The following is a 22,500-nucleotide window of genomic DNA, read 5'->3' as shown; positions in this document are numbered from 1 at the left end:
CTTAGTTTATCTCCCACATTCTACCTTTTCTTCTTATCATTATCGTGATAACTAGCGATTAGCTGTTGAAAGTCGCATTTTACCGTTCGTTTTCGGTTTAACAATTTTTGGCAAACACGTAACAGTAAGACTGTTGCATGCGTTTTCATAGAAATCTAATTCCTGTACATTTAGCGTGTCATCAAAATCCCTGGGCGGGTTTTAAACAATTAAAAGAAATAGAGACGTAACTTTAGACGAAAACTTGTTAATTACTATTATAGGGTAAACTTGAAATCCAGCGAATAATTTCCTTAAAATCTGGACCTCATTAGCGCCACAAGGATAAGAACAAGAAACATGCGCAAGTTAACAAATTGATGTCAGTTTTTCATGCGTCTGTCCTGTTATTGATCATGAATTTCGTCATAACATTGTCAAAGTAGCTGTGGATCCACGAGGCGATAGCCGAGTGGATCCGCAGATTACTTTGACAATGTTATGACAAAATTCATTGTCGATAACAGGACAGACGCATGAAAAACTGACATCAATTTGTTTTTTACAATAACAAAAAGGCAGAGGGGTCAAAATTAAGTCAAAAAACCAGAAGAACGCAATAAATATGGGCTATCGCCTGGTGGATCCACAGCTACTTTGACAATGTTATGACCACATTCATTGTCAATAACAGGACAGTTTTTCCGCGGTTAGCCAGCACGGGTTAGTGTAAAGGACCGCGGAAACTGTGGTTTCCGTTGCTATCAGTTTATCCATCAATCGAATTTAGCTAGCCTGAAGTATGTACCGCAAGTATTTACCACAAGCTTTTCCGCCGTGGTTGATGAGAGTGTTAGGATCACGTTTGTAGAATTTTTCAAGCTCTTTGACCAATCATAGCTAGCCAAGAGCATATACAAATGCCAGTTTTTGAGAGACCTAGAGAGAGTTGGCTGCTGGCAACGGCAGAGTGCTGAAGTTCCACGCCAGAATAAAGAAGTTTAATCTCGGAAGCTGTGTCTAAAAAATCTGTCACGTAATAGCTGTCATAGTTGTCACTTTGAGTCATGTTGTTGATACATAGATTACCATTTGTCTAAAAAAAACAGCTTGCTTGTGTGAGAAACCACCGTTCCCACAATTCCATAATATACAATGGCATCGTTTTAACACTTTTGAGGTGGGTCTTCGTTCTTCGTTTTAGATCACAGGGTCTTCGTTTTAGATCAGCTGGTCTTCATTTTAGATCACGGGGTCTTCGTTTTAGATCACGGGGTCTTCGTTTTAGATCAGTGGGTCTTCGTTTTAGATCACAGGGTCTTCGTTTTAGATCACGGGGTCTTCGTTTTAGATCAGTGGGTCTTCGTTTTAGATCACAGGGTCTTCGTTTTAGATCAGTGGGTCTTAGGTCTTAGGTCTTCGTTTTTGGGTCTTCGTTTTAGAAACACCCCAAAATCTGTACCTTGCTGAAATTGCACGTGTTAACGTTAATAGTATTTTCGGTCCAATGCTTCTGTTTTACGAAGGGGTATATGTCAGGTGCTCAGAGGGCACGCGTAAACTTGTGGTGAAAAGAAGTTTATCAACATGTCAGCCCAGAAGCCAATGTTTCTCACTTCCCATTTATTTTCTTCAATCTTTCTGGGTTCAGAAATCGTTCTGGGTTCGCCACAAAGATTCCTTTTGTACCCCGCCTATAAAGAAGGGTAGGATTTCTAGAATATCAAAACATGGACTAAAAACAATGGAAATCCTGCAATTTACTTTTAAACTTAACTTCGTAATTTTCAAATTTACCCACACATAGCAGGTGGGCATCATGGATTTTTGAAACTGCACAAAAACTCGAGAGTACTGTCCATAGAAACCTCGAAGACATTCTTCTGTCGGCATGAACTCTGGAGGAAGAGGTGATTTCGTGGCAGATCACGTCCTTCAACAATGTACAGCACTAGCAGGTAAGTATAAACAGTTTCAAGAAAGTACATTGTTGAAAAACGGAACAACAGTGAATAAGAAAGTTGTTTACAATTGGCTAACTTACCAAGATTAAGCAGAAAAATCGTCGCGATTAGCCACAATTTCTCCATTGTTGACATGTGTGATTGAAGTGTTAAAACAAATGTTGTACACTGCCACCTACCACACTACTCAAAATAACGCGTTTGTCGGAAAAACAGAGTTCCTAGAAAATTAACGAACAGGGTGTGAGTACAAAATATCGCAAACGACCGAGACAAGCACAAATCAAAGCCTGGCGTAAGCTGAAATCTCTCTGAGAGTCACGCATATGCCACAAATGTATCATGTTTTGGGAAAACAGAGATCGCTTACTACAAAACTTCGGGAAGACCCTTATTGAGTACATCGTCAGAAGAGAAAAACGACTAACCTTTGTTAAGAAACTTCGTCACTGACGAAGAATCACTGAAGAATATAACCAACAGAAGCTTCAAATCTTTCGCAAACACATCAGATGAAATGAACAACCACGGCACGACACTTCCAGAACGAGACAACGATTCCTTTTAAAAATGAAATCGTTCGTCGGCGTCGAGATTGAATCAGTAAGCGAAGATTCTTGGAGTAAGGCGCTGGACAGATGCAAGAGATAGCTTTGCCACCACCAAACGTTGGATAAAGATGAAAATGTCTTCGTGAAGCGGCGCTGAACCAGCTAAAACCGCCCGGGAATTCGCCACCGGAAAGACGATATGCCTCAATGCATCCGCGGAATGTGAATAGCAGCCAATGAGATGCTGATTTGGTTATGTGAATTTCCGCGCCAAGACCACCTTTGGGGTGCAACGAGTCGTGATATGCCTGGTTTCCATATGAGCACTCGTCTCTCACCAATGTGGCCCCGGGCTCGATTCCTGGTGATGCGATAAGTGGGCTGAGTTTGTGTTGGTTCTCGACCCTGGCTTGCGTTTCTCGAAACCCAGGAAACGTTTCGTGTTTATTTCGGGTGCCACAATTTCCTTCATATCTTAAAAACGAAGACGTTTCTGGGCATGAAATTTTGCAGAAAATTTGCCCTTTCGTATCTTGAAATCATAGTAAAAGGTCAGCTTTTTAGAATCCCTCAGCAAAAACCAGCATACAGCTTATTCGAACTGGCTGTAGGCTGTGCTCCAAGGTTATTGATGGACTGTATAGCGGCTGTCAGAGGCGCCTTGTATATGCTTTCGGTTCGACCTTGTTGATCAGCTGCGTCCTTGCTGTACTTTGCGAGGCCGATTAGCTAGACAGTTGTTGATTGCCGAAAACCAGGCATTACATATACAGCGACCATTTAAACGAACCATTCAGCTTAATTAGCATGAATCCACAGGAAATTTAGCCTCTTCAAAAATTTTACTTTATTTTTACGGTTCTCCACAACATCCTTGGACCCCCCAAAAGCTCCTTACACCCAAAAGTTGACACCTTTGACTTCAAGGGAGGAGCATCAGGCTTCCTGGAAAGCTGGCCTCTGAAGAAGGAAGAAGGAGATCGATTCCGCTGATCCCGCTCCAATCCCGCTCCAAGGGTAAACTCCAAGTGCCCGCTACAAGCAACCTAGTTCCCAGTTCTTTTACCTGGAAACGAGGTTGGCTACTGAGGCCGGGAGCGCTTTCCTTTTGCATGGAAATACCGGTTGTTCCGGTGGGAAAACAAATAGAACAGTCTTACCCACTGGAAATTTCTCGGAAAACAAGGAACACCTTCAGATGTATTCCTCTTTTTTCGTTTTTACCGAAACTGGACCGGAATATCGCTGAACCATTTGCCTCATCACACTAGAACAATGCTTCTTCATGAAAATGCGCGCTTTGTTGCTCCCGAACCAGGAGAAACTTGTACTGTTCCATTTGGCGGAAAATTCTCACCGATTTTTCCATACCGAGATGGAAAGCGCCCCGGGACTTAGCCTAAGGGCCTGATTACATGAGCCGGGCTGGCCCGGTTAGCCGGGCTGGCCCGGTTAGCCGGGCTGCTTCTAACCGGGCTGGCCCGGTTGTCATGTAATCGCAAAGTTGATTTTTGTTGCGTTTAAGAAGCATGCCGAGATCCCGGCAAAGTGACACCAGCCCGGCTAACCGGGCCAACCCGGCTCATGCAATCAGGCCCTAAACATCGTTTTTTAGTCGCTTAACATGGATTTAACGTTCATATCTCGTAATTCGCATTTCAAGCAATTAAAAATCTCTATGCTCATCACATGAAGCTATATTGTGGGATATTTTGTAAATTTTTGTGTGACGTTTACAGCTTACAGGCCAATTTCTAGATGGAATGTACTCTAATATGTTTTTTCCTTTGATTACTCGTCCCTCGCGAATTACCTCTCACACCGCTACGTTAATTGATAATATTTTTGTGAATAATTTTTTCGACCGTTCGAGAAGCGGCTTAATATTTACTGACATTTCAGATCATCTACCCGTTTTTTCAATCCATTCGGATACCATGCTAGTAAATCGCTGTAGACAAGATCCCGTTTTTATTAGAGACAAGAACCCAGATAACATTCCTTCATTTGTTGAAAAACTAGAAGGTGTTGATTGGTCTCCGCTAAAAGACTGCGACGAGCCAAATACTGCGTACAACCGCTTTCTTGAATTGTATTCAGGGATATACAATGACTGCTTCCCTCTCAAAAGGGTAACCCGTAAGCAAAGGCGCTTTAAAAAACCGTGGTTAACGAAAGCTCTTCTTAAATCAATCAAAAGGAAGAATAATCTTTATAAAAAAATATCTCCGTGTTCCATCAATGGTCAATGCTTCGCTCTATAAAGCATATAAAAACAAACTGAATCACACCTTCCGTTTGGCTAAGCGTTTGTATTACGAGAAGAAATTGCAAGATGTTAAATCAAATACCCATGCCACTTGGAAAATTCTAAATGAAGTCTTAAATAGAAAAAAGTCAAAACCTCAAGTAAATACAGTGTTTAGATCCGATAATCTAGAAATCTCTGATCCAATAGAAGTCGCAAATAGGTTTTCCAGTTACTTCTCCAATATTGGTCCTAACCTTGCAAGAGAAATTCAGTCTCCTTCGTGTTCACATAAAGACTTTTTATCCGGAACCTTCCAGGAATCAATCTTCTTTAACCCAACAACAACAGATGAAATTATTACCATTGCCCAATCTTTTGCCTCCGGAAAGGCGGCTGGCTATGATAGTATCCCAATTTCTATAATTAAAGAATCCATTCAAATTATTTCAGAACCCCTGGCTCACATTATGAATTTGTCAATTGCTTATGGTATTGTACCAGATCAAATGAAAATAGCTCGAGTAATACCTCTGTTTAAAGCTGATGACCCGTCATTGTTCACCAACTATAGGCCTACCTCGATCTTAACTAGCTTTTCTAAATTCCTAGAGAGAATCATCTACAATCGCATACTTGACTATTTGACTAATTTACATATTCTCTGTGATAACCAGTTCGGTTTTAGGAAAAATCATTCTATACCATGCTTGCTTTGATTGATTTGCACGATAAAATTTAATCTGCGTTGGATAACGGTGAATTAGCGATTGGCGTCTTCTTAGACCTCTCGAAAGCTTTTGACACAGTTGATCATTCTATCTTATTTGATAAACTTGAACACTATGGCATACGTGGCTTGGCCTTGAAATTGATAAAGAGCTATTTTTCAAACAGACTTCAATTTGTTGAATACAACGGTCATGTTTCTTCACGTACCAACATTTCATGTGGTGTCCCACAGGGCTCCATTTTAGGACCTTTATTTTTTCTGCTTTACATCAATGATATAAACAACGCATCTAAAATATTACAGTTGATCTTATTTGCTGATGATACCAACGTTTATCTGTCCCATAAGGATGCAGATTGCCTAGCTAACATATTGAATACTGAGCTTAATAAGTTGTCAAATTGGTTTAGAATTAACAAGCTCTCATTAAACCTGAAAAAAACTAAATTTATGGTATTTAAACCAAGTCAAAAACGTGTAAGTTATGATATTCAACTTTTAATAAATGATTATAAACTTGATCAGGTAAAAGAAACAGTTTTCTTGGGAGTAATCCTAGATGAAAATTTAAATTGGAAGTCCGAAATCTCGCATGTGGCTAATAAAGTCTCAAAGTCTATCGGAATAATTCGCAAATCTAATTTCTACTTGTCGACAAAATCTCTACGAACTTTATACTTTTCACTTGTCTACCCATACTTTTTTTACTGCAACTTAGTTTGGGCCTCCACTTACAAATCTAACCTTGTTCGTCTTGAAATTCTTCAGAAGCGAGTGGTGGAAACTATAGCTAAAACCCATTTCTATGCACATACTGATCCAATCTTTAGAAACCTTGGTATTTTAAAATTCCATGACATACACCTACTACAATTAGGTTTATTCATGTACTCTTACCAGAACCGTGCCCTTCCTTTAAAATTTGACTGTAAATTCACCTTACAGAAAGAAATTCATTCGTATCATACAAGAAACTCTCATTTATATCGCTTGCCTTTTTGTCGAACTAACATCAAACAATTTTCCGTTTTTTACCAAGGACCTAAATTTTACAACTCCTTGAGTACCGAAATCGTCAACTCGTCCTCTTCTGTCTCCTTTAAAAAAGCACGTAAGGCGTTTTTCTGTAATAACTACTGGTAGTTTTCTTATAAATGTGTTTAAGTATTAACTTTTTTGCAGGTTTTCGTTTTTTTTTTTTTTTCGTATCGTATCCTTCCGTTTGACATTGTAATTGTATGTAATTCTAATTGTAATTGTATCCGTCGTCATATTCTTATCTTCTTTTCGATTTCATCTTGTAAAACAATAATTAACTGAGGAGACCTAATTAATATAAGCTTCATAGTTTCCTTTAGGTCTCCTCGCCATTGTTAAATCTATTCTTTCTGTTTTTTATTATTTTTCATTATATTTGTTGTATGGTTTGGATATATTTGGGAAGAGATAATTGTTCTCAAAGTGGGAAATATTGAAGATTTTATGAAGGTTTAAAATTGGAATTTGAAGTTAGAAATTAGTGGATGGACACCAAACAGTTCCCGAGCAATCTGGTGTTTCAAAACATTTTTTTAATAATACAATCCCTTCTTTGAACTCCTTAATGATTCCACTCCAATTCAAGTTTACCCCCCCCCCCCCCCCCCCCCTTAAAGGAAGTCATTTACGGTATTCAATTAAAATGCGTGTTTACTTAGATAGTGACATTCGCGGTGAGCGCTGGGGATTAAAACGAAACGAATAATTGGAAAATACACCTCTCTCCCACTATCTCGACCTTGTTCAGTTCACGTGGTGTCGGCAAATTTCCTCGCCAAACCATGGGCTTCATTGAGAGAACTCTCAGAAACTGGAGGCTGTAAGCATTCTGCTTGAATGGGAATTCAAAACTGTTCCAGTTCTTTAATTTGAAGTACTCTATCAGTATGCTAGCCTTGTAAATACTGAGTCCAGTAAAAAAACTATTATTGTTTCACTTTTCAAACTCTTCGGATTCATGATCAGACACCACGTTTCGTTCAGTCACTGCCAGAAATTAAAACAAAACCCACAAAGCATGTAAGCAGCTACCCTAGTTTTGTAGTTTACCCTGAAGTTTCCTTTCCCTCCAACGTCAACTACCTGTCTACATTGTCCTTATCTGTCACTATCTCTGCTAACCGCAAAATGCACTTATTGATAATTAAAACTGCCACATCAGTATCAAGTTCAAACAAAATTTGCAATCATATTTTCAGAATTTAAGAAGAAGGTGTCTTTTACTTTCACTGGCAACTTTTTTGCGGGCCTAATGCGAGTTACCAAATCGTATCGAAAACAAACTAAAAGATTAGTAGACTGTCTGATTTTTGTTTTCCAGTGTGTATTCGATCTACCGTGAAATGTAAGTCTAAAACTTTGAAAAAGGAACTGAACAAAAGCGCTATTTTCTGTTCATCGATGTGAGTAATTTGCCTGAATTACGCAAATTAATTCATTTGCACATTTCAGTATTTTAACTTTGCATGACGAAGCCTTCATAGCAAACTACGCGGATGAGGAAGTTAGCCGATATGGCCGCTTTCGGTCATACAGGTTCTTTAAACATGGCTTTTCTCGAGTTTGTACTAACAGTTGTTGCTGTATTTTCGTCTCAGATTGGTGCAAATGTATTGGATCCTAGTCTCATTGCGCGAGAGCTACGTATATTTGCAGATGATGCTCTTGGTGCGGACGAACTTCAAGTAAGATATACTGAAACCCTCTTATTATTGTGACTGTACATGTTCTTCTCATTTTGCGCAAACTATAAGCAAATTAACTTTTAACAATTTACAATTTCTCTTCCATCGACTGTTAAAGTGAACAGGAGTCAGCTCTTTTTGAGCATTCACCTAGTTCCGCTTAGCTACTGGAACGTACCTCTCACCTAAACTAGTCTCGCTTTTCAGTCTTATTGTTTCTTGAAGTAAGCTCCTCAAAGCGAGTTTTTCAAGGAACAACTGGATTCACTTTACCGCTAAATAAAGCTGATTCGTCAATCTTTACAATTAATACGGCCATTTATAGTTTGCCTCATAGTTTTTCGTAATGTAAGTTAAACTCAATCAATTATCGTGTGCGTTAGTAAGTCATTGTCAAATATTCGTGATCGCTGCAGGTATATAAAGAAACAAGTACAGCAAACAACAAGGCATGAATGAGGACAGTGATGCATTGAAACAAAATAACCTCTGACCAAAAACAAAGTTTTTAAAAGTTAAATAATGACTAATTCGGCACTTGCAGTCAATGTAAAACGTGAATCGTTTGCTTATATTTGGTATATCACGGATGTATGTGTTGTTGCAGCACCGATAGCTGTTAACTTCCTGTTTACAAAGATTTTTAATGCGAAATCGCGCGCGGGAGAATCATGATTCTGGAAGTTTAAGGGCCGATTTACACGGTACGACTTTGTCGCATGCGACAACGGCTTACGACAAGCCCACGACTGGATTTACGATTGTTGTGTACGTCAGAAAAAATGTCGTAGCATTTTAAAACATGTTTTAAAACGCTGCGACCATCGTAAGTCATGTCGTAGGCCTGTCGCGAGCTTGTCGCATGCGACAAAATCGTATCGTGTAAATCGGCCCTAAGAAGCATAACTGTTTTGCTATTCAGGGCGTTGATCGCAAAGGCACAGTTGTCCGAGTTTATTACAGAAAAGGCGGACAAAAAACGCTAACTTTCTGCACGACACGGGAATTTATGTTTATCAGCTTAATATTAGTTGAGTACACTGTGGCCGTATGTGAAGTGTAACGTGCTGAATATCAACTAAGGATATTTATAAAATAACTAAGATAGTACACGCGCTCTGATTGGCCGAGAGGCGTGTTTGCATGAGAGTATGTAAACATGGTTGTGTGACGCGTTGTAGTTTTTAGAGGAAGTTATTTTATAAAAGCAATAGAAAACTTTTTTCTTGCTTAATCATTCAACCGTTCACTCAGAATAGTGGCTGAGATAAAATTTCTAAAAGTTCCTTCTTTTCTTTTCCCTTGTTTGGCCTTTAGCTGTAAGACTCCACGTACCTCCCGAAAACTTCGCTCTTTCTCTGTCTCCTCATTAAGTTTTAAATTTTGAATTTCGTTCCTTTTCTTACTCCTGGTCTCTTACTTTACTTATCAGCCAAGTCAATTGTTTCTGTATTCCCTAACCTAGATTAAGACAGGGAAACAGGTAAACGGGAAACAGTATAAATGCTGCACGTATTACTGTGATTCAATAAAGGAGCGTTTTTCTAATTACCTTGTTTTATTTACAGGCATATTTTAACCGCCTTCAATACACACAGCAAACCATTGATGGAAACAAACTTACCCCTGAACTCGCCCTGAAGCTGAAAGACAAGTTCAAAACGCGATTTGATGTGGCCGAGCGGCTAAGGAAAGCAGTTCAGGATTCATATAACAAACCTCCAAGAAACACAACCGCCAAAGAATGCTGCCATGTTGATAAATCAACTCTGGAGTACGATGAAAGATTTCGCTCCAAAGTGGACCTCAACAATATCTGCTTGAAGATCTCAGGAAGCGCTCCGCGCAATCCGAGACACTTACATACCGAAGAGGTTTTGAAAGTAATGAAAGAGATCTTTAAGCAGTATCCTTTCATCAAATGGCAGTATTTTGGTTCCGAGGAAGGTGTCATGACAAATTTTCCTGTGTATGACGATCAAGATCCTTGTCCAAGATATGATCCTCGCTACAGACCATTTTACGTGGAAACAGCTACACCTAAGGCTAAAGACGTCGTGTTGATTATTGACACAAGTGCGTCCATGGTAGGCGAGAGAATGAAAATCGCCAAAGAAGCTGCGAAATTAGTTTTAGAAACCATGAATCCCAAGGATCAAGTAAGTGTGCAACGCGTTGAAGAAGGATTGATTAAATCTATCATTGTTAGCAGGCCCTTTTTGGATTAGTACAACCGGCGCGTCAAAATTAAAAATCCGCTCAAGTCTTGCCACGTTGTTGATCGTTTGCGCTCTCGATTATCTCCGGCCGCGTCAATTGACTGAAAGTCGTTTAATTAAATGTTGAGCTATGACAAAAGTTGTATCAAAGCTCTATCTATCATTCTTTCTTTCTTCATTATATCAACGACTTGGTAGTGTCAGAAATGAAGCGCGCTGAGTTGTCTCAAACTTGAACTCAAAGGACTCTTTGCACCCTTCTCTTTTCATTTCTTAGTTTACTCATCCAAAATTTAACATAAAATGGCATCTTAAGTTCATTGAGCAAGAGTTCCAACTGTTTATCTCAAGTGCTCTCTCACCACAAATGAATAAAGGACGGACCATTTAAAAAAACGAGGGAGGGGGTGGGGCTTACGCAGGATTTTTAATTGATTAATTTATTTTTTTGCAGGTGTATTACTTTTCCTTTCTTTGCCTTCTTCTTTGCACGATTCAATTTTCTTGTCGTTTTGCGTTGCATGAATTTTTTTTGGCTTTCTCCCCCACCCCTCCCATCACGTTTCTAATGAATGAGTTGCCAGTAATCGGATCCTGTCTTATGCGCATAGGATTCTGGGATCGCCAGGGGGCAAACATTGCCAGTCGCTACAAGAAAATGTACGGCGAAAAGTTGTTTCGACGTCCAAATCAACGATTTTGGATAGAGATCAACGCTTTTTTGCCACTGTTTTGTCAGAAATGGATTTGGGCAATGTTGATACGTGGAAAGTGTAAGTTTTTGTTTGAATAACCGTCAAATATATGGTAAAATCTACCAATTAACTTCCTTGCTTGCGTAAGGTTTATTGTGAAATAGTCTCAAAATATTGCAAAATTAGGTATAAATCGGGAGGAAATGACTCAATAAAGCCTTTTCAGTTGTATTTACATGTGTACCCAAACACAGCCAAAAAACTGACAAAAACAAATTAAAAGGAGGAAAATACTGAGCTCCCGCAACATAAACCGCAGTTATAGTGCGGAGCGAAACGATGACGAAGCCACAGCCGTATCAAAGCAGATTTTCAATTTCAAGTGTTGCATAGCTCTCTAAGAAGCTACAATAATAAAGAAAGGATAAAGAGACGAATAGTCGCAAAAGAAACACAACCATGATCTTGCTACAAAAACAAATAGCCGGGCCCGGTAATACAAACAATGCGAAATAAAAAATTGTACACAGCTTTTAAGCTATTTAAAAATTCCTATCCTTTCAAATGCACAGTTAACAAGATAGAGGCTGTTCTGTCACCGAACAAAACAAGCCAAACTTAGAGAAATGCTTCAGAAGGCATATAAAGGACCACAGTCGCTAAACAGAAACAACAAGGGTCAAAGGAAACAGGCGATAAATGCAGAATTTACCCAGAAATGACCTTTGGTATCAAAATACATAACATGCGACAGAGTTAGTAGAGGGACTTGTACTAACTCTGCATGCGACAATTAAATTATCATGTAATCCTCTAAACCATCGTGTTACCCCGATGAAAACAAACAAGAAGCTAAATCGGTCAATTTAACCGAGACAGAAGCGGCAAATATGCGAACAGCAGTCGTGTACGGGCCTTCCAGATCGATATCATTTGTATCCATGAGCTTAGAAATAAGCTAAAAGTAGCCTGTACACACGCAAATCCAACTGAAAAGGTTTTATTGAGTCCTGATTTCCTCCCGATTTATACCTAATTTTGCAATATTTCGAGACCAAACCTTACGCAAGCAAGGAAGTTTATCGGTAGATTTTACCATATATTTGACGGTTATTCAAACAAAAACCTACACTTTCCACGTATCAATATTGCCCAAATCCACTTCTGATAAAACAGTGGCAAAAAAGCGTTGATCTCTGTCCAAAATCGTTGATTTGGACGTCGAAACAACTTTTTACCATACACTTTCTTGTAGCGACTGGTAATGTTTGCCCCCTGGCGATCCCAGAATCCTATGCGCATAAGACAGGGATCCGATTACTGGCAACTCATTCATTGTCCACCATTAAGGTACTTTTTGTGGTATACGGCTAGTGGTCATATGGCATTTGACTTGTGATCAGTTCCGAGTGCATTACAGCGGGCAGATCCAGTCCTTTGAGTGGGAAAAAGGGGAAAATTACAATTTTAAATCACCTCCTAAAAAAATGACCGTTTTGCCCCCACAAAAAACTGAACGACCCACAATCCTCATTAACAAAATAGTGAATTACCTCTTTTTTTTATCTTTGTTTGAATATCTTACCTCATCAGTACCTACTTTCAATTGTGCATCGTAGATCGGTGTGGTGTCATTCAATAATAAAGCATCAACCAATGAAGGTATTGGAGTGAGCCCGTGCTATAGCCAGCGGTTAGCCCTGGCAGTTCCCGCGAACAGAAACAGTCTGGAAAAGTATGTGGATGGGCTCAATGGAAGGGGTAGGGCTTGAAAGACATTAATCTACTACTACTGTTCCAATTTGTGTTGTTCTATAATTTCATATGATTTTGAGTCTACTTTGGAATAAATAACCACGAGGTGAATTTTCAAAGACCCACAAAATTTGCACGTGGTCTTTAAAAATACTTACAAGTATTTTCTTTACCTATTGGCACTGCTCTTATAGAATCAGAATCAAGCCGAGTAATTTCTCATGCCTATTTATTCATTAACTGCAGTGTACAATATGCTTTTTTCTTGAAGCTCGTTGGAGTGACAGCCAAATGTCAGATCCTCATTTCCACCAGTTAAAAAGGAGTGATAGCACTTCCGAATCAGAATTTAGATATTTAGATATTTTCCGGCCACAGGGACGTAGTCTCTACAGCCTAGTGTTTGGACCTACCTCCCATGAAAAATCTCACTAATCCTGACTTTTCGTAACTGTGCTCTATGATTCATATGGGAGCTTAAGAAAACGACAACGGCGTCAGCAACCAAATGTAGCTTCTCGTTTTCATAACTCTCGCGATCATTCCAATTTCTTTTACTTGGAAAATGCTGACGAGCTCTCCAGGGACTAAACTATTATGAACGGCATCAAAATTAGGACGAGAAAAGAGAAATTGCGGCCATCCTCTCAAGAAAACATGAAGTTTGGTCATTTTAGTTGTTGTTTTGCAGAGGACAGAAAAAGCAATGTACCAAAATGTAAAAACGCACGTGCACATACACAACCATTGCTGTTTCTCATTAACCACTTGATTTGTGGCGTTCTAGTTGCCGTTATCGCCCTTACTAAAACTGCCTTTAAACTTTCCCCTTTGAGTTCGCACGCCATTAATTTGCGTAATGATCTTTTTCTTCCCAGGAGACTCTATCTATCAGGTGGCATTTGAAAAGGCGTGTGCTCTATTGAAGGCATCTGCATCAGATGAAACTACACCAAACAAGAAAAGAGTGATATTATTTCTCACTGACGGAGAACCAAATGATGATAACATCTCATCGACTTTCAAGATCATAAGGGACTGCAATTCAGAGCTCAACAACTCGATCATTATTTTTACGTATGGCATAGGCACGGCTAACGCGGAAATACTCGCAGATATAGCCAAACAAAATACATCAAAATATGGCTTTCCCAGAGATATTTCTCAAGGGAAGACAACGGTAACGGTAGGATGCATCGCGTTAATGTTTGTCTAACGGGAGGTGACAACTGTAACAAACGTTATTTGAGCGACACTCTGCGTAATTTAAAGTCTTGTTTGTTTTAACCGATCGAAATACAAATTTTGTTCAATGTCCCGCTTTTATCTGCCACGATATGTTAGAACTATGTCATCCTTCCAGAAAATTTTCTGAGTCTCCCGATTTCCAGCAACATCTTCAGATTCCCGTATGAATTTTGTTTTCCCCTCGAAACAAGTTGTCACCCCACATCCAAAGACGGTTAAAAGATAAAGTAGGAGGAGAGATTAGGGCCGTTCATACGAGAGAAAATAAGCCGCGGCTTACTCTGGCCGCGGCGTACATAATTCGCGAAAGGAACTATTTATACGAGTATAAACTCCCAGGCCAGGTCAAGCCGCGGCTTGAGAAAGCCGTGAACGTAGATTTTGTGCCATTTATACGGGGTGTTCGCGTCTTATGTAAGCCGCGGCCAGAGTAAGCCGCGGCTTATTTTCTCTCGTATAAACGGCCCTATTGAGTGAGGCACAGAGAGAGAGAGAGAGAAACAGAGGAGGGTGGGGAAGTTTGTGCTGTGATATTTTGTAAATAAATTTGCAGTTCGTAAGATGTAACGACTTAAAGTATTTGTTGTTTTCTTCAGTCAGGGAAATACACATACGTAACAACAGAGGACATAAACACACTGAGGATTAAAATGGCGACCTACTACAACTTTTTACCGCCTGAAAGGCTTGATCACCCAGTGGTCTCAGTTCCATATATTGATGCTTTTGGGACAGGTTTGTATTTTTTGTTTTCAAAATGCAATCCATTTTCATCCTTGTCATCCGTAACAGAAGACAGTATTTAGTCTCAGTGTAGTAACAAAGTCCTGAGTATAAATAAACGGCATTTTTTTACATTCTTACAGAGGACCGAAATAGCATGACACTGCCCCTTTAAGCCTTAAAAATTAAAGCCAAACGATCCATCTTATTTGAAAAGCAAATAGGCGATCAGATCCTTGAACTTGATCGTGGATCTTGAGTCTTTTAAATGCTCTAAAACATTTCTTTGTCACATTTTTTTCAGGTCTCCTAATGTCAATCACTCTTCCATGTTATGACAATAAAGGAAATTTTATTGGCGTAGCTGGCACCGATATCAACATCGAGGACCTTTTGTCAGATATTACATTCTTTAACCAAGGCCAGACCACTTACGCTTTCATGATAAGCGGCACGGGAAGGACCTTAATACACCCTCTCCTGCCAGCCCCAAATGATGCGTATGCGGACCCCATTTTTATGGACGTGAGAACCTTGGAACCAGACTCGGAGTTCAACGAGGTGTTTGACTCAATGACAAAGTAAGAATGTATAGCTTCATAACCCTGTGATTACCAAAGGAGAATGCTTAAGGTGGATGGTCGAGGGAAAATTGTGATTAAATATTGACGCATGAATGACGTCACTGTCTACAGAATAGCGCGTTCTCCTTCCACGTAAAAGTGTGCACTGATTAAGATGAGATACAATGAGGTAATCACGACCCTAAATAATCCGGCACTTTAGCCAAAAGGCGGCGTGCTCTCTTGTTGTAGATCAGAAAACCAAATTAACCCTCTCAATGTCCATGCAAATAAAAACTACTACGATTTTTCACTGCATTTCTAATCTTGTGAGGGATGTCGGGTATAATATTGCGTTCACAACTGCGATGATCATTCTTCAGTTGATTTCTAATCTTTGTGCGGGACAATAGGCCATTTTCGAGTTCATGTCTGCCTCCTCTTCAAAGCGAGTCTAAGTGCGAAGTTTTTGTTATGAAAATTAGTACTTCGCACTTAGACTCGCTTTGAAGAGGAGGCAGACATGAACTCGGAAATGGCCTATTGATATCCAAACAATGTATAAAACTAACATAATGCATTTGCCTCTGGGTGTGTACTCGTAGGACACACCAAGGACGTCAAAACATGGTATAAAAACATTAGTCAAGTTACTCGCCCGCGGCTCATCACATACCGAGTACCTCTACTATTTTTTCGTTCTTATCACGTTTTGACGTCATCTGTGCGTGATGAGAGTACAAACGTATGGCCAGATAGATTGAATTTGTTGAATATCTGTCATAAGCAAAAGTGTCGAACTCATTCCCCAGAAGACTGGTTCATTTCTGGGCCCCGTTAATGGAACCAATTCAACATGACTGTAATATCACAACATATGGGTTTTCATACCTTCTTTTTAAAAAAAATTATCCACGATTTCAGAAATGCTGTTTGGCATTTTTCATGCATATCATCTTTATTAGTGTGATCGAAGTCTTAAGGATAAATTGTTTCTTTAAACAGAGGTTTATCTGGATCGAAAACCTATCCAGCCACACGATATTTACTCCGTGGCGGAGATAGAATGGACGGAGTAACCATGAGGAAACTGGAATCTTCTTATGTCTGGTCTCCTGTGGAAAGAACAGAGTTCTCTGTGGGTGTGGTCACACCTGTGTCTTACCATATTGAGGTCTTACGCACTTTACAAATCCCAGAGGGTAAGTTTAATTTAACTGCGAAATCTTACAACATGAAGGTTTTAGGTTTTTTTGGTTTTGAAGTTCGCAACCGTTGAGAAACTGTTACGACTACTATTACGATTCCGATGATTTTGATGGCCGCTTTTCCAATTTACAATATTCCTTGATCACACTTGTTTATCGACTTTGCGGCGAAAAAGGTAGTGGGCTCCGTTCTCTTAGCGCTGAAGCTTGTCATCGGCCCCTTTTCGGGTTTCGACTCCAGGCCTCGCGCAGTTCGCAGATGTCAGTTTTAGCTGTGCCAATCGCTTTGTTCCCGTACCCTTGTGACCATACTGTGGTTACCATTATACATAAATGAATTAACTGCGAGGAGTACAATGTAAGCTGTTCCTCAGCTGGACAACACCATCTTGCTATCACTTGAGAGAGAGTTTTTTTCCTTTTGTTTCGATAGGTTATTCATTCAAATATCACCGGATAGACCTGGATCCGCCTCAAAACCCTTGCTTGCATTTTGGACAGGTTGTAACTAACGGTAAGCCTGAAAAAGTGACGCAGAAAGCATGTTGAGCATGTTATTGGATTGCTGGGCGCAGCGAGCAAGCGGATTTAAAAAGAAATTCGGTGAGTTGAGTGAGGCTTGGTCTCTCCTCAGGCCTCGCTCGATTCACTGATATTTTTCTCCTTGCTACTCGGTCCACTCCCCCATCCTGCTGCTAAGCAACCTCTTCACTGGTTAACTGATCGAGAAAACACTTTGAATAGAATCAGTTTCTTAACGCGGGTGTATCATTTCTAGTTTGGGCACATGTGGATTGGTATGCGCCGACCTCTTAACAAGGACTAACTTGGAGCTACCACATCTCTTCATAATCATATGATAGGAAATAGGTACACAAGATTTATATAGTTGGTATTACCATACAAACTTGATTATATATAGCGAAAAAGTTCAGTAAGTTGCGAGGAAATAAACACAAATAGTCTAGCTAATCAGAATTCGGAACAAGACAAGGTTGGTCTCATTGGCCAGTTTAGAAAATTGGGTGAGTTTTGCCAACCAATCGCAACGAGAAGTAACCTAAAACCAAACCAATGACAATGCTTTCGATGCATGCGTTGAAAAGCTGATATCTGGAGGGATTCGTGATCTAAATGTCTTCGCCCCCTGAGCAGGGTACGCGATTCAGTTGATTTTATTTCAGCTTATCTTTTCGTTCATGTAGTGACAACCGTGGTGAAATTTGCTCCGGGAGCATTCTTGGACCCCTACGCGTATATAGGCGCGAATGAGACCAAAGTTGATGTACAGCTGCTGGATAATTACATGATGGGAAATCAGGAGAGTGAACATTCCAAACTAAAACGCGACATCCGTAACACAGTTATTGCTACTTGGAAAGTTGAAAATCTATGGCTTCGTGACAAAGCTGCGCTCACACAGTATCTGGTGTGGAGATACATTGGGACAGCAAACGGGGTTTTTAGGACGACTCCAGGCCATGCGATACCTAAAACGTTTGACCCAAGGCAAAGACCATGGTGAGTAAAGGGCTTAATGGAGCTCGACATTCTAATTAATGAAATGTTTGAGTGTTAAGTGGGAAGACGCAGCTAAGCGGCTTTTTTCTCGACACTCGTCCATGTCTTCAGTTAAAGAAGTAGTTATAATCAGTATCATCGAAATTATCATAAGGCAGTTGTGGTTTGAATTGATGAGTTAAAAGTGACCAAACGGTTAGCTTGTGCTTTGGATTAATCACCTTGTTGGCCTTAGGGTGGAGTTAAAAAATGCCAAATACTACACACCAACCTGAAGAAACGTTATCCGTGCAGCCTGAGCATGAGGTTGCAGACAAGCGTGGGTACTTGACTTCCTTATTTTGTGCGTGGCGATTATTGAACATCGGTACCTACATTGACAACTATTTGGTGTTGTAAACTGCACTAAGTGCTCTGCTCTTTTCGTTGTTGCTGAGGCAATGATTTCTATAGTCTAAAGTTTTAAAATCAGGCCACGTTATGCACCACAAACGATCAGTATCAGCTGCAACTGATAAGAGACTTTCTGGCTTGTGTGCAATAACATTTTCTTGGTAGTATTTTTACAGTTTATTAAGGTTAGAAATGATGTTTTAATGCCTGATTCCAAAGCAGCTAAGTGGCCTATATAAACCAACCAGGTTTAACGAGACCTCAGTATAAATAGAATGATGACCAGAAGGTAAAATCGTGTTTCACTACGTCTGTTTTAAACATGTTCTAGCTTTTGTGAAGTTTGTGAAGTCCTTAGGTTTTTTGGCGTGTCAGTCAATTTAAATGTCTTGAGTTATTGTTCACATTTTTCAGGTACCACACTGCTTTAAGTCACTCTGGTTTCATAACCCTTACAACGCCTTATTTGGACATGGGTGGAGCTGGAGAGGTGATAACCATGGCCCGCTCCATATATCGTGGGGAGTCAAGTGACAACGTTCTAGGAGTTGTGGGAGCTGACTTTCCCTTGAGATATTTCTATAGGTACGCATGCCTTTTTGAAATATTTTAACTTCGCTCTATGCTGAAATAAATTATTAGTCGCAGTTCACGAAAAACGTATTGTATGATTATTCAGGCATTCGGCATTTGTTACCAGTCTACCATCCAACCTCACTCATCAAAAGAAAAGCAACACACACCACATGTCGTACGAAAAGTGATCATTCTTTGTCAGTCACGAAATGTTTCTTCGACCATGAAAAATCACTGACAGGAATAGATATACATGTTTTGTATCGAAAATCTGCTCGGAAAATGGATCACACAATTTAATCTTTGATCAGAAAATCCCTCTCAATTTACAGGCTACTCACCAAGGTTTATCCGAGGTGCGCGCAGACAAACACGTTTGCATGCTTCGTAATGGATACCGCTGGCTTCTTAATAATGCACGAGAACTTTTTGCTGTCTTCAACCAAAGCACCAGCTCTGGAGCACGTGCATATCACACAGAAAGAAAAACATATCGCAGAGGACCTTATAAAGAAGGGTTTTTTGATTAAGAGGGAGTGCCGGAGCTTGGAAGAGTTACGGAAGCGAGGTTTTTATGAAGTCAATCTACCCGCAAGGGGAGTTGATCAGCTTAGTAAGGGACAACCTTGCAAGTACGAACTTGGACGAATAAGTGGAACAAACGTATATCTAGGTCCGTGCAGCTTGTTTGTTTGTTTTGTATTGTTTTTGTTTTTTGCCAGAACGTAGCATTTTGTTTAGTATTTGACTTATTAAAGGGAACCTCCACTCTTACGACAAATTGACCCTAAATTGTTGGAAGTGATTACTAGATTCCACATTTTAGTTGAAAACGTGAAAATATCTTGCAAGTGTAGAAAACATTGGGTATTAAAAAATTTCGCGGGCGCCCCGTCTCGGATTTTATGGCGTAAGTTGGCTGCAGACAAAAGATTTTTCGCTTTATTTACTTCCTGACAATAGCTGCGGCCAAATTAAGTCATAAAATCCAGGATGGGGTGCCCGGGAAATTTAAAATTTGAAATTGACTCTAATGATACCAATTTTTTCTTTGGAAAATAGTCATGATTTCCAATAATTTAAGGCCCGGGCCAATCTGTTGTAAGAGTGAGAGTTTCTTTTAAGGAATGTATAATTCTTAATAAAAATTTAAAAAGTACCCACTCATTTTAGAACACCTTATGGTTATATTTTTTACTGAACTGGTTAGAAGCAGTTTTAAGAGCGTCTGACCCCTTTTTGTTATCAGAGTTGCACCTCATCTGTATGTTAAAGTGTAAAACTGTTAGAGTCAGAGTATTCACAGCCACTGAATGTATTCTAGTGAATTTGAAACGGTGATGGTGATGAGGATAAAAATGTCGAGGATCACGATATGGTTGTGACGACAACGGTTACTATGATGAAGATGATGACGATGACGACGATGATGATTGCAAAGATAAATAAATAAATAATAAATAATAAATACTTAATTGACCACTCCCCTAAAGGGGCTTTTCAGGGCCAATGAAACAAATAATTCAAATGAAAACAACAGAGTTAAGAATCCCAACTGGCGGGAGGCAGCCAGTTGGCTATTTACAAGGATGACCGAGGAGTTGAACCCACCCAGAACAACTCCAGCTAGCGACCAGAGCGGGATTTGAACCCGAGTCACCGTATTGAAAACCAGCGCCCTAAACCACTCGGCCATCCTGCCTCCGCATGATGATGAACATGATATTGATCTTTTTCATAGGAGTTGTTGTGCGTGACGCCTTCTGCACGTCGGAATCCTGTCCTTGCGCCTCCGATAACGAGTGTCCCTTCTTGAATGTGAGCTGTGAATGTCCCTGCACTTCGTCAATGGATTTTCATTATTGTCGCAGTCAGTTTCCAAAAAGCAGGTTAGTTGTAGCTTCCGCTTTCACTGAAATGTAGCTAGTCTCCCAATGTCTCTGTCTGTCTTCCTGCTTTTAACGTATGTTTACTACTGTTGCAGCGTTCCCATATGTCCAGCAATCCTTCCTGCAGAGCAACCAGATAATACTGAGAGGAAAGTCTGCCTACCGAAATGCTTTGATCCCCACTGTCAGGAGAGAAACAACTCGCAGTTGTGTGAAGGTCTAGTTAGCTGTTATTGGTGCCAGAAGGACAAGGATAATCTTCCCCTTACTAAACCTTACTGCGGACGTTTTGAACGCTGCTTTAGAGGGAAAGAGTCGCCCGTTAAGACAACTGAGGGTAAGGTTTAGAGTTCTTGTAAAAGCAGTTCTTCTGAGATGTTCCGATCATACTCGCGAGGCAGAAGCCTTATATTACATTAAGCCAAAACCATTCGATCTTTCACAGTAATCACAGACAACTCGGAGGCTTAGAACTCCAACTAAGACGTAATACGGAGGCGAGCAAAGAAACAAAGGCCTACTGTCTGCGAAATAACATCACTTCTACATGCATAAATCTGTTTCCTGTAGGAAAAACGTCACCTCTCCACGCATAAAAACTATTGTCTGTAGTTGTGAGGTAACGATAACAGTACCAGTATTTACCAGTATTAATTAGCTGCGTGTTTGTAGCCAATAAAAATTGAGATACTGACACTAATGTATTAGGTACAATGATTGTTGAGATCATTTTTATTTGTTCGTTTGTTTGGAGCAGATTGCAGTCCCGTACTTACAAAAGGGAAGCAGCCTTCTGAGAGAGATGGTTTGTCAGTAGGAGCTATAGTCGGAGTCGCTATTGGATGTGTACTCTTTTTCCTAGTGATCATCGTCTTGGTATTTTTTGTAAGTAGCTTGTTATCATTATCACCATTTTATCTTTGTCATTGCCATTGTTAATACCATTTACCACAGCCCCAACCACAGCCACAGCCACTGCCACTGCAAGCCAAAGCCAATGCCAATACCGCTCTCACTGCCACTGCTAATGCCGCTGCCACTGTTACTGCCAATGCTAGCTGTTGCCACCGACATTGCCACTGCTAATGCCACTGCCACTGCCACTGTCATTGCCATTGCCATTGCCATCGCCATTGCCGTTGCCATTGCCATTGCCATTGCCATTGCCACTGCCACTGCCACTGCCACTGCCACTGCCATTGCCATTGCCATTGCCATTGCCATCGCCATCGCCATTGCCGTTGCCGTTGCCATTGCCATTGCCATTGCCACTGCCACTGCCACTGCCACTGCCACTGCCACTGCCACTGTCATTGCCATTGCCATTGCCATCGCCATTGCCGTTGCCGTTGCCATTGCCATTGCCACTGCCACTGCCACTGCCACTGCCACTGCCACTGCCATTGCCACTGCCACTGCCACTGCCACTGCCACTGCCACTGCCACTGCCACTGCCACTGCCACTGCCACTGCCACTGCCACTGCCACTGCCACTGCCACTGCCACTGCCAC

General features: G+C 40.4%; 1 protein-coding gene across 2 annotated transcripts in view; it reads left to right on the top strand.

Annotated features, from left to right (window-relative positions):
• Positions 1-7,995: 7,995 nt before the first annotated feature.
• The window catches only part of LOC138056459 (VWFA and cache domain-containing protein 1-like), a 17,068-nt gene continuing 2,563 nt past the window's right edge, over positions 7,996-22,500 (top strand). The window contains exons 1-14 of one of the 2 annotated variants that reach the window (XM_068902263.1): positions 7,996-8,198; positions 9,767-10,357; positions 12,732-12,873; positions 13,746-14,047; positions 14,712-14,850; positions 15,143-15,419; positions 16,407-16,603; positions 17,043-17,123; positions 17,815-18,130; positions 18,938-19,108; positions 19,432-19,772; positions 20,841-20,988; positions 21,084-21,325; positions 21,746-21,873. In XM_068902263.1, coding sequence (XP_068758364.1) covers positions 8,010-8,198; positions 9,767-10,357; positions 12,732-12,873; positions 13,746-14,047; positions 14,712-14,850; positions 15,143-15,419; positions 16,407-16,603; positions 17,043-17,123; positions 17,815-18,130; positions 18,938-19,108; positions 19,432-19,772; positions 20,841-20,988; positions 21,084-21,325; positions 21,746-21,873 — 3,264 coding nt within the window. In that variant the 5' untranslated portion in view covers positions 7,996-8,009. Of the gene's footprint in view, positions 8,199-9,766; positions 10,358-12,731; positions 12,874-13,745; positions 14,054-14,711; positions 14,851-15,142; positions 15,420-16,406; positions 16,604-17,042; positions 17,124-17,814; positions 18,131-18,937; positions 19,109-19,431; positions 19,773-20,840; positions 20,989-21,083; positions 21,326-21,745; positions 21,874-22,500 lie in introns of both variants that reach the window. The other variant, XM_068902262.1, reaches the window with a different exon arrangement.

Source organism: Montipora capricornis, chromosome 7 (genome assembly GCF_036669925.1).
Source record: "Montipora capricornis isolate CH-2021 chromosome 7, ASM3666992v2, whole genome shotgun sequence".
NCBI classification, from domain to species: domain Eukaryota; kingdom Metazoa; phylum Cnidaria; class Anthozoa; order Scleractinia; family Acroporidae; genus Montipora; species Montipora capricornis.
The sequence above is the reverse complement of the archived record's forward strand: the minus strand, read 5'-3'. Positions and strand labels throughout refer to the sequence as shown.